This window comes from Pipra filicauda, unplaced genomic scaffold, assembly GCF_003945595.2.
Source record: "Pipra filicauda isolate LSUMZ 115617 unplaced genomic scaffold, ASM394559v2 scaffold251_size2273266_pilon, whole genome shotgun sequence".
In the NCBI taxonomy this organism is placed as follows: Eukaryota; Metazoa; Chordata; class Aves; order Passeriformes; family Pipridae; genus Pipra; species Pipra filicauda.
The window spans coordinates 90832-107212 of record NW_024104367.1 but is presented as its reverse complement, the minus strand read 5'-3'; the positions used below and the strand labels follow the sequence as shown (position 1 = coordinate 107212).

Genomic DNA, 16381 nt, shown 5'->3' with positions numbered 1-16381 from the left:
GTAAAGTTTAGTGGACGTGTCCTCTTCCGGCCATCTGGAGATCTTGACATTTGTACATCAGGTTCCCAAAGTTGTCATCAGTGCACTCCAGAACCTCCTGCAACATTTATGCCCTGATGTCCTTCCACCAGATACTGGGGTGGCTGAAATCCCCCATGAGGACCAGACTCTGTAAATGTGAGGCTGTTCCTATGTGTCTACAGAGGACACTTTGCCTGTTCTCTTTTTAATCCTGACCATAAGCTCTCCATCAGCTCCTCATCCATTCCCAGGCAGCATCCCATGCACTCCAGCTGCTCCCTCACATAAAGGGCAACTCTTCCTCTTCATCTTCCTTTCCTGTCCTTCCTGAAGAGCCCATATCCCTCCAATTCAACACTTCATCCCAGGAGCCAACCTGCTCCACCTCCATGATCCCAACAAAATTGCAGCTCTGTAACTTCCCACAGATCTCTAACTCCTCAAGTTTATTCCCCACACTGTGTGAACTAGCATCCAGGTACTTTAGAGGTGAGTCCCAGCATGTTCAGTTCCTGGAGAGGATTTGGGATATTTGTCTATGACAGAGGTGCCTTGCAGGCATTTCCATGCTCACATGAAGTGCTAGAGGTAACCATGCCCACAATCCCATTTTGATGACTTTGTGAACCCTTCCTGCCACACCACCCCATGTCCTTTTTCCAGCAATCCTGTCTGCTGGTCACCCCTCCCTCCCCCATCATTACTAGTTTAATGTCCTCATTATGAGGTGGATCCCATCTCTCCCAAGCAGCTGCTAATCCCTAAACAGGGTCCCATGGAAACAAAACCCATGTAACCAACACCAATTTACAGCCAATTATTGATTTCACCCATTATTGTCCTCCTCCTTGCACCCTTTCCCCTCATCAGCATCTTGTGTGATGAAGCTGCACAGGGATGTTTTTGCCAAGAACTCCTGTCAGATTGTGTTGGAAGGACTCTGTTTTCTCATAGGTAACCCAATCCACCAACTTGTTTTGGCTTTGAGGGTTTGGACTCACTGATATGGTAAAGCTTAACTAAATATGTGTAGCAAAGAGATGCCATGACCAGGAACACAGGGACAGAGTTTATTTGCTGAAGACATAAAATAACAGAGATGTGGTTCCCCGAGTCTGCATTCTATTTCTTCCTTGCATGGCAGAAATTGCTCTCTCCCCAAGGGAGTTTCATCAATGTGTTCATTAAGGAAATGGTCCATATGCTGGAAAAACTCCTTTTATGTTTCTGTGAGAAGCATGGATTGCTCTGCCTGTGCCATGCACAGACTAGACAAGCTCTTCCCACAACTCTCCCCTGCTCAGGTGAACCCAGGCAGGGTTTGCTCCACAGCCCTGGGAGCATTTTGCTGAGATGCACGTCCCATATTCCCTGGTTCTGTATCTTCCCCGTGTTTTCTAAACAAGCACAAAGAGCTTTCATTGCATGCATGTAAGATGGATGCATTAAAAAATGAACCAAGTGACAAAATAATTGTCTCTTGTCATCACTGAATTTTCACTGGGGGGGTTTCAACTCCCTTTGCCTCCTGATTCTTAATCTCACTTTTGTGTAATTTGAATGTCAAAAGATAAACAGTGGGACCCTTCAGCAACTGGTTGGGAAGATGCCCTGACTGGCTGTCAGGATTAAAAGATAGTCCTAAAGAAACCATTAAAAATCTGCTGCAGTGTAAGAAGGAGAAGAACAACAAGAGAAGAGCAACAAAAACCTTATGCTGTCTCAAAGACAAAATGTCCTACTTAGTCTAACGACTTCTCACAGGAAAGTTAGTACTGGGGTGGCTTCTATGCATGGGTAACATCTTAAAATAATAAATATTGCCTCAAGAAAAGGAGTTATGAGGATCTTGAAGCTAGCTGATGTATGTTGTCATGTCCCTCAGGGCATTAGCATCTGATGTGCTTTTAGAGATGAATCAGGCTCCAAAGTTATCCATGTACAAAAATAAGCTTTCAAAGTAGCATTAAAATAAAAAAAAAAAAATAAAAAGAGTTTTAAATATAATTTTGATTTTTTTTTCCCTGTCCCTGTAAACTGAATTTCTCAGAAGGGTGTAACTACCTCATTTCAGTGTGAAAGAAAATATCTTATGCTAATGTAGACTTGCAAAGGTATGGGTTTGGCAAAAAAATCCAGAGTGATTAATAAACAGCAGAGAAGAGTTTCTTTTATGATCTACATATGGCTGTCTAAGGACTTGATCCTGCTCCCAGGAGCGTCAGAGAGAACTTCAGCTGAACGCTGCAGGTTAGAAATATCCCCACAAATCTTGCTGCTCTGGACTTTAGGTCCCTCAACCAGCCTTTAGGACTATTAGCTCTCAAATTTAGAAGGAGGCAGTTGCTTCAGAAGCACATACACAAAAAAAGAAATAAAGTCTGATTTTTGTTAAGTTAATCAGAAGAGAGCAGTGACAAAGGTCAGAGGGAGTTGATCCACTGTTTCTTATCTCTCTATTCACAAAAACTGGTGGCTGTCAGTGATGGTCTGCTCTTAAAGATAATACCAGGGGTTCCTCTCTTTTCTTTTCCCAGTTTTCTCCTTGAGGAGGGCAACTAATGGGCAGCCACTTCAGACTATGCATATGAGCACATCATGGTGCCAGGTTTCTGTAGATTTAATTAGACACACCCTGCAACGTGGAATGAAAATTCTATTTGGGAAAATCAAGCTGCTTAATTTTCTCTACCATCATCAATAATCATAACAATAATTGCTACTACTATTGCTTTTTAATTACAGTTCCAGGTAGAAAGGAAGAATTGGATCCCTTTCCAGTTAATGTCATATATTCTTCAGCTTCCTTTTTACAGTCAAAAAAAGGAACAGATTCATCTCCCTGTGAATTGTATTTTATACTAAATATACCAGCAAATTATCCTTAACACAAGAACCCTATTGCACAGGGCAGTTTGTCACATCAAAACATCTCTGGATGTACAAAATGCCCCAAACCCCAGGGAAAATAATCACAGCATCAACAAAGAGCTGTTCATGAGGGACAATATCACACTGGAGTGGTGGAAGAGGGTAATAAAGCCCATAATTTAAATGTGACACCTACCTATTGCATCTCCTTGCTCATGCACCATGGAGGCCAGGTCTTTAATGATCTGGTTCACATCCAACATGTCACTCTGAAAAGACAGAAAGTCCAGTATTAACAAGGAATGGGGAATATCCAAGCATAACAGGCACATTCCACAGTCCAGTTCTGCAAAGAAAAACACAAACCCAGAAATCTTTATCCGTGTGGAAGTAAAAGAGAAAGTTATAATGCTCCCACAGTCAATAAAAGAGTCCCTTAGAGCCATGGTTTGCTGGATCCAAGTCAACCAGCTGACTCCAGCTTTGTGAAGGAAACAAGTAGAATGATCAGATTTTATGGCTGTTTTTCAGAATTGTGGAGGACTAAGGAAAAACAACAATAAAAACAACAGCAGCAAACACTTCCCTTTCTAAAAAAGAGCCACTCATCCCAGAGTGTGGATTCTTACACAGGAAAAGGCCACGTTTCAGCACAGCATCCATCTGATAAGATGCTATTCATAAACTGATGGAGATACCATCAAAAACTCACTGAGTTTGAAATCTCATTGGTGAGGCAACAAAGAAAGAGCTGTTTGATGAACAGATTCATTTATATGTTTTCAAGTAGCAAAAAAAAAAAAAAAAGGGAGTAACTGGGTTCAGCACTGACATTTTCTCAGTGAAAACACAGCAAATTGCCCATGAGTTTGTTTCCTTCATTTCCGAACACTTATCATATAAAAGAGCAAATGTGAGCATATGTTGACTTCATACGACACTGTCTCTTATAAAAAGAATTAATTTAGCAATAACAGACATAATAATAAAGACACTGCTAAATGCACTAGCAGCACGGCAACATTACCAGAGCAGAAAAACAGACACTCAAAGAGGATGTATTTTTTTTTTTTAAGCTGTACAAATTAGAGAATCACAGAAACATTAAAATTGGCAGGAACCTCTGGAAATCATTTAGTCCAACACTCCTTCTCAGAGCAGACAATTAAAGCAGGTTGCTCAGGACCATGTTCACTTGGTTTTGGCTGTTTCCAAGGATGGAGACTCCACTGCCTGGCAAACAGTGTGTCCATGTCACCCTTGTAGTGGGCAATCCAGCCCTGGATCCTTTCTGAAGCATTGAAGACATTTCCTAAGAATCTGCTTCTCCTGACACCAATTGCACAGTAATTCATTTATCTGTTTGGGTCCTGTTGCAACTCAAGTCCACCCGGCTGGAGATGTTGGAGCAGCTCCGTGGAGAAGGACCTGTTGGTTCTGGTGGACAACAAGCTGTCCATGACCAGCAGTGTGTCCTGGAGGACAAGAAGGCCAATGGTATCCTGGGATGCATTCAGAAGAGCATCACCAGCAGGTCAGGGAGGTGATTCTGCCACTCCACTCAGCCCTGGTGAGTCACATCTGGAGAGCTGTGTCCAGCTCTGGGCTCCTAAGGACAAGAGAGACATGGAGCTCCTGGAACAGGTCCAGTAGAGGCTACAAAGATGATGAAGGGATGGAACATCTCTCTTATGAGGAAAGGCTGAGGGAGTTGGGGCTGTTCAGCCTCAAGAGGAGACACTGAGAGGGGACCTCACCCATGTCTGTCCATGTGTGCAGGGAGGGGGCAGAGGATGGACCAGGTTCTGCTCGGAGGGGTCCAGCAATGGGACACGAGGAATGGGCAGGATCTGATGCCCAGGAAGTTCTACCCGAACATGAGGAAGAATTTCTTTACTGTGCAGGTTGCCCAGAGAATGTGTGGAGTGTCCTTCATTGAAGATATCTCAGAACCAGCTGGACACAATCCTGTGCCATGTGCTCCTTTCTTGAGCAAGGAGGTTGGACCAGATGACTCACTGTGGTCCCTTCCAACCTCACCCGTCCTGTGATTCCACGATCATGCCAAAGGGCCTGGTTGCTTCCACCCCACTTTCAAAAAACTCATTTTGCTTACTGGCAAATCTAGAAAATGGTGCAAAATGAACCCAAGTCCTTCTACTGAAGTTTGCTGTGAGAATATAATTGGCATAACATTTAATCACAGAATTGCATCAATTTGCAATGAAGCCTGGGAGCCATACTGTGAATTCTAAAATATACCAAACTGTTGAATAACTGAAGAGATAGAAAAAAAAACCCAAAAGGTTTAAAAAGCTGGGAAATCACAAGAAAGAAAGAAAAAAACAAACCAACAATCAAAGACTGAGTAATGCATCACAAAATGCACTTCATTCCTTCACTTGTCAAGCACAATGAAGCTCTAATTATGGATGGTGTTATTCCTAACTTGTAAATACTGCAGAATATTTTGAAAAACAATGAAGTTTAAGTAACTTGAGATTGTACTTGAGCGCTGTGGTAGTAAATCACTGCCAGGAAACGAGGAGAAATTAGTTGTGATTTTTTTGGGGTGGGGAAGTTTTCTGAGCTTTTTGCAAAAATCTTTCAAAGGAGAAAGCTGAAGTTTAGCAAAATGTTAAGAGCTGAGAATTAACTTTAATGTGTTGTTCTGCTCTCATTTAACCACTTAGCAAAAGATGATTAAGGAAAAATTAAACAAACAAATAACAATACTAAAAAAGCCTCATTTGTCTCTTTTGGTTAAATTGCCACTGACATCAGATTTTGGTTTCTGTTCCTTGCAATATAAACACAATTCTCTCTACACTTCAGCCTGTTTTATTTTGTTCTGCTTTTTTTTCGAGCACTTTAAGTGAATGTGGCTTAAAACTCCTGAACATGTTTTAGCACATAAATTTGGTTATATAGATTTTATTGCAATATATTGAATTATATACACCCCCCACCCACCTCAAGTATCTCCACTGGAATAAAACAAGAGGGAAATTCAGTCTAAGACAGATCAGATGATACATTGATTTCCTATAAGGTTCTTCTCAACTAATTTAACCATAAGGAGTTGGGCTGCTTGTGTTCTGATGCCCAGATATTATGGGAAGAAGGGAAGAATGAGAAAGGAAATTCAGTGCTGGTTCAGCTTTGCCATTTATATTCAGGTGCTTGGAATGAACCAGCCATCTGCTGCTGCTCGGACAGATCCTTCTCATAACATTGTAACAACACTTAAAATTATTGTTTAGCAAATATATATTAGTTAGAGCCAGCGCTGAGTGCTTAGGAAGGAAAAACTGTGACTCCTGTACTTAAGGAAAACCAAACAGGAGTGAGTTATAAGGCACAGAGCACAAAGCAACCTGACCTGAAGCAAAGAATCTGCTGAATAATTTAACCTGGCAAGGCGAAGTTTCAGAGTCCCTGATACGTGTAAGCAAAACAAAAGGACAAATAGAAGAAAGAAAAATACCCAGACATAAAGACCTTCCAGAACGGAATATCCCTTGGAGCTACACTCCTGCTCCTTCGTGCCAGGTTGGCTCCATCCCCAAGTAGCTCTGAACTTGCCAGGCATGAGAGTTTGTTTAGTAAAATCAGATTCCCTTTGGTTTCCCATGTTTGCACACACTCTGCAGAATCCACAGGGAAATACAGCTCCTCATAAATCTCTTTCACTCCACAGAAACCAGGAGTACAACAGCCAGGACCATCCCAAAAATGCTGCCAGCTCACCATGCTGGGGCTTCTTGGGTTTTAATTAACACCAACCTGGCACCAAGTCATTCACTAAATTCTGCAGCAAGAGGGAGACAGATTTAAACTCTTTCATCTAAATCCTCTTTTCTTCTCCTTTTTTTTTTTTAAACGATTTTTGTTTTTTTTAATTATTTTTTTTTTCAAAAGGAGAAATCCATTGTTCGGATTAGACAGGATTAAATGACATCCATGCTGGAACAAAAAGAATTAAACTAGTCAACAGTAAAATGAAATGGCAGTAGCTGAAGTGCCAGGTGAGAAAACCAGAGAAATGAAAGAGTTTGGGGCCCTAAAGATCTGGGGGATCAACTCTCACTATGCAAAGTTAGTTTGAAAACTTCTTAGCAGAAAATACTGTTAAAATGGCAGGAGTATTTGAGTCATTTAACCTGACTCAGTAAGTGAATAATGTCACTGCAAAATACAGATATTTTGGAAAAAGTTCTGAATTTCCAACTCAGGCAGAAAAAGGGTTGGAAATATGATTTTGCAGACAAACTAGAATTTCAATTTCCCATTTTTTACTTTAACAAGACCATAATTTCTATATTTTTGAAAATAATCTGTGAGCAAGTTGGGTTATAAAACTATCACCAATGAGGGAACAACCATATAATAAATCCCAGCAGCCCATTTCCCCATGGAATGAACATTACTTGAGCATTTACCAAGACAGCAAATAAGTAAACCTCCTCTCTCTTCTACTCTCCTGCTTTGTGGGGTGAAGATTTATGCACACTGAAAACTTTTAACATAACCCTGACCTTAATGATGTCCTAAGGACACTTCTGTATTCCAGCCATGGGAATGGTATTAAATAAACCAGAGAGGGGAACTTGTTCTCCTCAAAAAGGGGACAGAGTAAGCCTGTGTTGTCAATAATTCCTCTCTCACATGTAGCCACATCCCAGACTCCTTTATCAGTGTCAGCTCAGGTCCTCAAGGGAAGAGTCACATTTATTTCCAGGAATGTTTGCCTTAGGTTTGTATAAAAATGGGATCAAAAGTATCAGTGGTCTATCCTATTTAGCACGTGTGCTTTTGTGTTTACTCACAAACCAGCCATCCTTTTTTTTTTTTTTTTTAAAGGACTGTAAAGCAGCATGTAAATTAATTGCTGACTCCATATTCAGGAGATGCTGAATTCTACAATGAGGTTTTGTTCTGCCCCATCTTCTGCTCTGCAACAAGCATCCAGGAGAGTTGTAAAATCAACCTGGAGGGGATTCTGAAAGATGTAATATAACATCCATGTGTGCATTTCTCCATAAGGGTGCACTTCAAAACAAAATAAAGCAAAACAAAACCCTGGTGCTTGTTATCTTTGGGGAGAAAAAAAAAAAAGAAACAAGAAAAGCAAACCAACAACCCTTTGTAGTGTCTGTCATGTTTTACCAAAGAGATGCTGAGATGCTCCTTGTGTGTTGTCCCATCTGCAATCCCCTTGAGGTGTCTCCTACCCTGTGGTCCACCATGTGTGGACACGGAAATAATAATCAAACCACGGTGTTTTTCTGTCCTCGTTCTTTTCTGAGAGAACGGAAAGGGAAAAAAAAAATAATATAAAACCTGAGCAAGCTTCTGATGCGAGATGGGCAGAAACTAAATCTTGCTGCAACAGCCTTTCAACAAATATTTTTCTCTTGTCTATGGCTGGGGAGAAAAAAATGACATTCTATAAATCAACCTGATTCAGCCTAAGCAACAACAGACCAGCAGAAAATTGTTCTGAGGGCAGAAGCTATCCAGAACAGCAATTACAGACTGAGTTAGGTCTCCTCTGGGACTCAACAACAGCCAGTATGTGGAGTTTCTCTCTCCCTCTTGCTCGCTTGTGTGAGCCTCCTCTCTGTTTTGCTGTCTTAGAGGTCTGTGTCATCTCAGGGAGTGCAGCACTGCTCTGTATAATTAAAATAGTTATGCCAAGCTTTGGAATGCCAGTCCAGCATCTACCTGGGGACACCAGCTCATGAAGGGTGTTCCTGTCCCCCAAAAGCCAAATGGAGAGGTTGTGGAAGGTGAGATGCCCCGAGGTCATCAGAGAGAGCTGAGGCCACTGCAGAGGGTGGGATGAACAAAGAGAGATCTTGCAACCAGCCAGTCAGTAATATTCATTCTGTCTGTGCTGGGTTGACCTTGGCTGAATGTCAGGTGCCTACCAAAGCTGCTCTGTCACCCCCCTCCCCAGCTAGACATGGAAAGGAAAGAAAATATAATGAAAGGTTTGTGGGTTGATATAAGGACACAGAGAGATCACTCATCAATTACCATCACAGGCAGAACAGACTGCACTTGGGGAAATTAGATTAATTTATTACCAAGCAAATAAGAGCAGAGTAATGAGAAATAAACCAAAATCTTAAAACCACCTTTCATCCACTCCTCCCTTCTTCCAGGACTTGACTTTACTCCCAGTTTCCTCCCCCAGCATGGTGCAGGGGGGACAGGGAATGGGGGCTGCAGCCAGTTCATCACATGTTGTGTCTCCTGCTCCTTCCTTCTCAGGGCTAGGGCTCCTCACACTCTTCCCCAGCTCCATTGTGGGGTCCCTCTCACAGCAGACAGTCCTCCCCAGACTTCTCTAACCTGGGTTCTTCCCATGGGCTGCAGTTCTTCATGAACTGCTCCAATGTGGGTCCCTCCCACAGGGTGCATTCCTTCAGGAACAGGTTGCTCCAGCCTTGGTCCCCCATGGGGTCAGAAGTCCTGGAAGTAAACCTGCTCCAGTGTGGGCTCCTCTTTCCATGGGGCCACAGGTCCTGCCAGGAGCCCGCTCCAGCTCAGGTTCTCCACGGGGTCACAGCTCCTTCCTGGCACCCACCTGCTGTGGTTACTATTTGTTTTAACGATCTCACCTGAAAGAGCTGGAGACAAGATTCGCCTTCTCTACCACCTTCCAACCCACCTTCTCTGCCACCCCCAGTGTGTCTTCCCACCAGCAGCAATCTGAGCATGATGGGCAGTTCCCTTGGAAAGCTCTTCTCCTCTTAGTCATCAAACCTCATTTTAAATCCTGTCTGGACAGCAAATTTCAGTGATAGGCGTCATTATCTCCAATACTTCCTAAAATGTGTGTGACACATGGGGAGCAGGTTACTGTGAGCTGTGTTAGTGTCTTTTAGCCCCCTTTTGATCTACACTCATTCCCTGAAGCTTCACAGCCATACACCTGGATCACACTGGCATTGCTACCCCTGTCTCTCATGTGCTTCACATCTCTCAGTTTGATTTTATACTGATTGAAGATTGTTCAAGGCAGGTATTTTCTTTCAGGAGAGCATTATCACCCCCAAGCCTGTGCTGAAGGTCAGAACTGACTTGTGGTCTAAGGGAAATATAATAATGTAAATGATAGGAAGAGGTAGCTTGCCCTTTTTTAAAACCCTTTGGATCTGGAAATAGGAGATGTGTTAATGAAGAAGGTCATCAGTAGTTCTGCTTTTAAGTAGGTATCCTCACTTTACATTTGGGAAATGTGATAAAGTATCAAAGATCACAGAAAACATTCCTGTTACAAACTTTGATTTTGATCTTCAAATTAATTAACACCCGAAATTTCATTTAAATTTAGCAGTTTGTATGTACATGTGAGTATTTATACAGGCACATATATCCATGTATTCCAGTGTATCACAAACACACCCACCTGTATAAATGGTAATTGTATCTATAGATATATTAATAATAATTTAAGATCTCGCTTGCCCCCAATATACACCAGGTGTTAAATGAGTATTGGAGGCTTAGCAGATTGCAGAGATATAAACACAGCCTATTTCTGTCTACAGCAGGAGAAAACAGACCTTAAATCTCAGGCTTCTTTCTCCTGGTTAAACACCCTGGTGTAAGATAAGCACAAACACTGATATGTTCTGATAACAGGCAAGGAAACAAAAAATAAAATAAAATAAAAATTTGTTTGCCTTGATTAGCTTTAACAAGAAAAAAAAAAAGATACATTGATTGCATTTTGCCTTCAAGTTAATGCTGTGAGAGTTTGATAACAGGAAGAGCAAGAGCAGGAATGGCTCTGAGAAATCTGAGAGGAAACACTTGTATCATAGTCATAAGAATGGTTTGGGATGGGAAGAACCCTTAAAAACATCTTTTTCCAACCAACTTGCCATGGGCAGGGACACCTTCCACTAGCCCAGGTTGCTCCAAGCCCTGTCCAACCTGGTCTTGGACACTTCCAGGGATGGGGCAGCCACAGTTTCTCTGGGCAACCTGTGCCAGGGCCTCCCCACCCTCACAGGGAAGAATTTCTTCCTAATATCCCATCTAAACCTACATTCTTTCAATTTGAAGCCACTTCACTGTGTCTTATCACTTCATGTCCATGTAAAAAATCCCTCTCCATCTTTCTTGCAACTTCCATCAGGTACTGAAAATTTGCAATAAGGTCACTCCAGAGCCTTCTTTTCTCCAGGCTGAACAATCCCAATTGTCTCAGTCTTTCTTCACAGGAGAGGTGCTCTATCCTTCTAATCATCTTTGTGATCCTCCTCTGAAATTTTTTATGTCCTTCCTGTGCTGAGGACCCCAGAGCTGGAAGCAGCACTGCAGGTGGGGTTTCACACGAGTGAGGAAGAGTCAGAGGGGTATGAGGAACAAAGGAACTGTGCTACAAAGCCAAGGGACATAGCAGACAAAGATATGTTTCAGAAATCATCCACGAGGGAGGAGAGCACGTTCATTCATGTATTTTGCAGTGCACTGCCCTTCCTACATCCCCACCTCTCTCCTCTTCCAACAGACACTCATAAAGTCCACAAAGAGCAAAAGATGAAGATCCACAAACTAAGTGGATCATCCACAACTAAGTGGATTATTCCTAACATTTAATCTAAGTTAATAAAGAGGGAAGTGATTTCATTACTCAGCCCAGTGAACATCAGCTCTGCTCTCCAAAATGGGACATGCCCCAATTTTATTTCTCTTCACTCAATGTCTGACGTTCCTGTACTTTGCTCACAGTCTCTGGGATGTTCTAATGCATATTTGTAAGAAATAACCCTGAGCAACCTGATCCATGGCAGGGATTTTGGAACCAGGTGATCTTTAAGGTCTCTTCCAAGCAAAAACATTCTGTGACTCTATGATTTATTTTTTCAAGGTTGCAAAAGAAAGTATCTGAACTCACACTACAGATCCAACCTTTTGCTCTCCTACAACCAAGTTTTTACTTCATCACTAAAGGAAGATTAATATCCTTGTGCTTCCAACAAACCCTTGGGCTGGATATGAAAGAGACTCACGGACCAGAAATATTGCTTCTGTTTTCTGTTACGCTGGAAAGATTTTTGTGGGACTTTTTTGCCAACTCACCTATCCCAGCTTTCTGAAGTTGAATTAAGGAGTCCATTCTGAGTTAACTCACCTATGTTTATAGGGAAATCAAATGGCACAAAAATAATTGCATGAAAAACCCAAAGTGAATAAATATAGAGATAATGAAATGCCTGACATTGTGGCCTTTATAGACCAGAAATAAAAATACTCAGTGAAGATGAAGATTCTCCCATCAGAGAATATCCATTTGTATCTATAATATAGGTTGTAGCTTAGTGTTTGTGAAACTTGCTGGCCTGACACCCTGACAACAAAAATTAAATAAAACACAAAAGTTAAAAGTAACAGCCATAGCAAACAGAGAATTGTCCAAGATAAAACTTTTATAAGCAACAGGTCCCTCAATTCTTTCTGCAAGAGCTGGGCAACAAACCCACTGATAAGGTGCAATTGTCATGGAGTGTTTCACGTGCTAGGTACCTGTCCAACAGGAACTATTAGTCTGTACTGCACATTTATCTTCCTCTCCAACAGCTCCAATGAGCCATTGGTCTCTACAGCAGCAAAAAGTAAGATATACAAGTTCTTACAGCAAACTATGAAAAAAAAAGTTATTATTTTTTATATGCAATAGAAATGCTTGTTGGGGACACTTAGTCTTTTTGAAATAAGAAAATAAAATGCATTTAATATTTACAGCTACACTCTTTTTGTAGATGCTCAGGAGAAAAAGATCTCCTGAGTGTTAAGTCAGCAAAGATATGAAAATCCATAAGCAAACTCCAAACTCAGTATCTTACACCCTGACTTTTCCTTTAACATCTCCTGCTTCCTGCCCCAGGCTGCAATGTATGAACTAATAGGAGAAGTGAGGGAAGTAGTTATAATCTATCACCCTGACTGATACCAGCCCCAGGAAAGGCAGTTTATTGCAGGTGGTGTGTTATCTTCCAAAATAGAAACCGGGCAAAGATTATGACAAAAACTTCAACACTTTTCGCACTTTGTTTGCAGCACTACTAATTCTTCACTCTGGATTTATTTCCATGAGGGTCATGCAGCCAGAAAAAAAATACAATGGAGGAATTAATTTTCTTTTTTAGGAGTGTTCTGGGAAACCAAGCAATTAGAGCAATCTTAAGCTGTCATGTATTATCCATTGCCACTCAATTATTTTACTTAAATAAAATACTGATTGCAGAGTCTGATCTGCAGCTATCAGCTGAGTGATTCATTTAGGTGCACTATTTATTCTTGACAAATTAAAAAAGAACATCTAACTCCAACTGAAAGGAGAAAGACAAAGGGACAAGGGGAATATGCAGCATCTTTTCACAATTCTCTGCTGTGCTGCCAATTCTCTGTTTGGAAATAGCTGAAACTACTGTGTCCTGTCCAGAGTTTGGAGAGAAATCAGTCCTTACTACAAATGGAGTCCATGGATTTGGCGCAGAGAGGAAGTTGTAACCTCTTAAAGAGGTCACTGAAAGTTGGAATCATGAAATCACGGAATGGTTTGGGTTGGAAGGGACCTTAAAAGACCAGCTAGTTCCAACCTCTTGCCATGGGAAGGAATACCCTCCACTAGACCAGATTAATCAGAGCCCAGTCCAGCCTGCTCTTGAACACCTCCAGGGATGGAGCACCCACAACTTCTCTGGACAACCTGTTCCAGTGCCTCACCATCCTTATAGTAAGGATTGCCTCTTAATATCCAAACTAAACCTACCCTCATGCACCTTAAGGCCATTCCCCTTTGTCCTATCACTCCATGCCCTTGTGAAAAGTCCCTCTCCAGCTGTCTTTTAGGTACTGGAAGGTGCTAAAAATTCTCCCTGAAGCCTTTTCTTCTCCAGGCTGAATAGTCCCAGCTCTCCCAGCCTGTCTCCATAGCAGAGGTGCTCCAGCCCTCTGATCAACTTATTGGCCTCCTCTGGACTCATTTCAACAGGTCAAGATCTCTCTCGTGTTGGGGGTCCCAGAGCTGGATGCTCCAGGTGGGACCTCACAAGAGCAGGGATCTTGTCCTCTTTCCTCACTGAAGTGGCACAGCCAAAACATAAGATGTGGCTGTCCAGGACATCAGGGACTCCAGATACCAGCAGCTCCATGAGGAACTACACATCCAAGGTCTACCCAAGGTTCATGGTCTCCTCAAGGGTGCAAACTGGGCAAGGAGAAGATACTTGCTCCATATGAGTCAAAAAACCTCTCTGCCCCCTATTTCCCTGTTCATTTCAAAACTAAATGCCATGGTCTTTGCACACTCTTCCAGATTTTGGCTCTGTGGGATGCAGAATATTCTGTTGACACTTTTCTTACGTATTTTCAGTCAATAATGCAGGTTACCTGAAAGGCACAAATGCTAAGTAAAGGTATCTGAGGGCCAATTATTTACAACTGCAGCTAAAAGGCTTAGAAAAGAAAGGTTGATTGTTGGCACCTCCTTCCTGCAAGCTGACTCTCCAAAACACCCTCAAATGGTTTTATTCTCCGTTCTGTACACAAGAGACCTTCTATTTTAAAAATATCCATTATATCCAAAATGATTAATTTCAGTCTTCAAGGATTTTTTTGTCTTAATATTTAATTTATTTCTATCTGTCCTTAGTTTCTGCTTGGTAATTTGTTACTACCTTCACCCTTAATATTTTAAATTATTCTCCCCCTTTTTTTTCAATGCTATTACACATCAAGTATTTCTACACAGTCATCATGGCTCAACTAATCACTGCTGCACTTTCTGAGCCTGCAATTGGTAAATTCCTGTAATCTCTCTTCATAAATTATACTTAATACTTCTTCCTCATTTATTCCCTTCTGGATCACCTCCAAATTTCTAATAGAAAAAGCAGGACAAAATGCCCTCATTTCTCACACACCTTCCTATCACATAAAAGGTGCCAACGTCTAAGGCAGACACTAAAGGCCAGATGACAGTTCACTTTATTGCCCAAGTATCTGTACTTACTATCCAGTTGAAAATTTCCAGTTTCTGGTTAAAACTACCCAGCAGGTCCAGCGGCACAGCTTCCCTAGTTGGCTCCTTCACCAGTTGGGAAGAACAAGCAGCCCACTCTCTGATCAAAAGATATCATTAAAACAATTAATGATTCATTTTACTTCATCCCTTTTGCTTATGTGTCATTGGCAGAGGGGGAAGATGCTCTGATAGAACAAAGTCTGGGTCATTTTAATCTCTAAAGGAAAGAGGTGTTATTTATAGTGCACAGTTGGTGAATGCTGTTGATGTCTGCTACACCTACTTTTTCTGCTCAGTAATTTGCTCCTTCAGAGCCAATGGAGAACCAAGAATGGGCTTGAGGAGTTTAGATTAAGGTTTAGATATTTTCAAACTGTCTGGGATTCATAAACACTAACTTTAGAGTTTTAGAGAAATAGGAGAGACAACTGTAAACTGAAAATTCATAGGGAATATGATGGGAAAAATAATCAAATGCATGATTTGCTGTTGTACAAAAAAGAGCAGGAGAATAAGCAGAACAAATTATGCATTTGTCAAAAGTGAGAGACTGGCACAGGTTGCCCAGAGAAGCTGTGGATTCCCCATCCCTGGAAGTGTCCAAGGCCAGCTTGGATGGAACTCTGAACAACCTGGGATAGTGGAAGGTGTCCCTGCCCATGGCAGGGGGGTTGGAATGAGATGGTCCTTGAAGATTCCTTCCAATCCAAACCATTCCATGATTTTATGATTCCCCAAGTTCTTGTGTTTTTCCTGGATCCAGGATTAACCAATGTTTTTCAGTAATGGTTCAGGGGATGGAATAGAAAGGACAATTAATAAATATGAAGTTGCAGTGAAGCTCAGAAATATCTTGAACCTGTAAGAAGATAAAATTAGAATTCAAAGTGATCTTGTTAATTGGGGGAACACTATAAGAAAAAACGGCTAAAGTCAAACAAGGAAAATACAAAGTTCTACAGTCAGACAGAAAGAATAGGAGGCAACTTCCTGGGCAGAAATCCTCAAAAAGCAAACAAACAAACAAGCGAAAGTGTTGAGGGATGCCGGGGACACTTGTGAGATGAATTATTGTGCCTAATTTTGAGCAATAATTCCCAGATTGACCACCTGGAGACAGTTCAGAGAAAAGCCATGAGAATGATCAAAGGTGTCAGGAAAAAAAAGCTGATAAGAAAATCAGAATGTAGTGTGTTTTTCAATGAAGAAAAGGTGTGATTGGGGGTAACAACACACATGATAATGCCTTTCTAATACGTGGAACTGTTGCAAATAGGAAGGGAATAACCTGTTCTCCATATTCACCACCCATCTGACAGAAATTCAGGGACTGAAACTGCAACAGAAGACACTCATATCAGAAGTTAATGATTTGGGTTGTTGATCCTGTCTTAGAGCTGAGAGAGAGAAGGATTTGGTGATGTTTAAAGATTGCTCTTA

The 16381-nt window shown here is 41.5% G+C and overlaps 1 protein-coding gene across 1 annotated transcript in view; it reads right to left on the bottom strand.

Annotated features, from left to right (window-relative positions):
* The window catches only part of TSNARE1 (t-SNARE domain containing 1), a 264001-nt gene that overhangs the window by 188732 nt on the left and 58888 nt on the right, over positions 1 to 16381 (bottom strand). The window contains exon 6 of the mRNA XM_027741611.2: positions 3089 to 3161. Coding sequence (XP_027597412.2) covers positions 3089 to 3161 — 73 coding nt within the window. The remainder of the gene's footprint in view (positions 1 to 3088; positions 3162 to 16381) is intronic.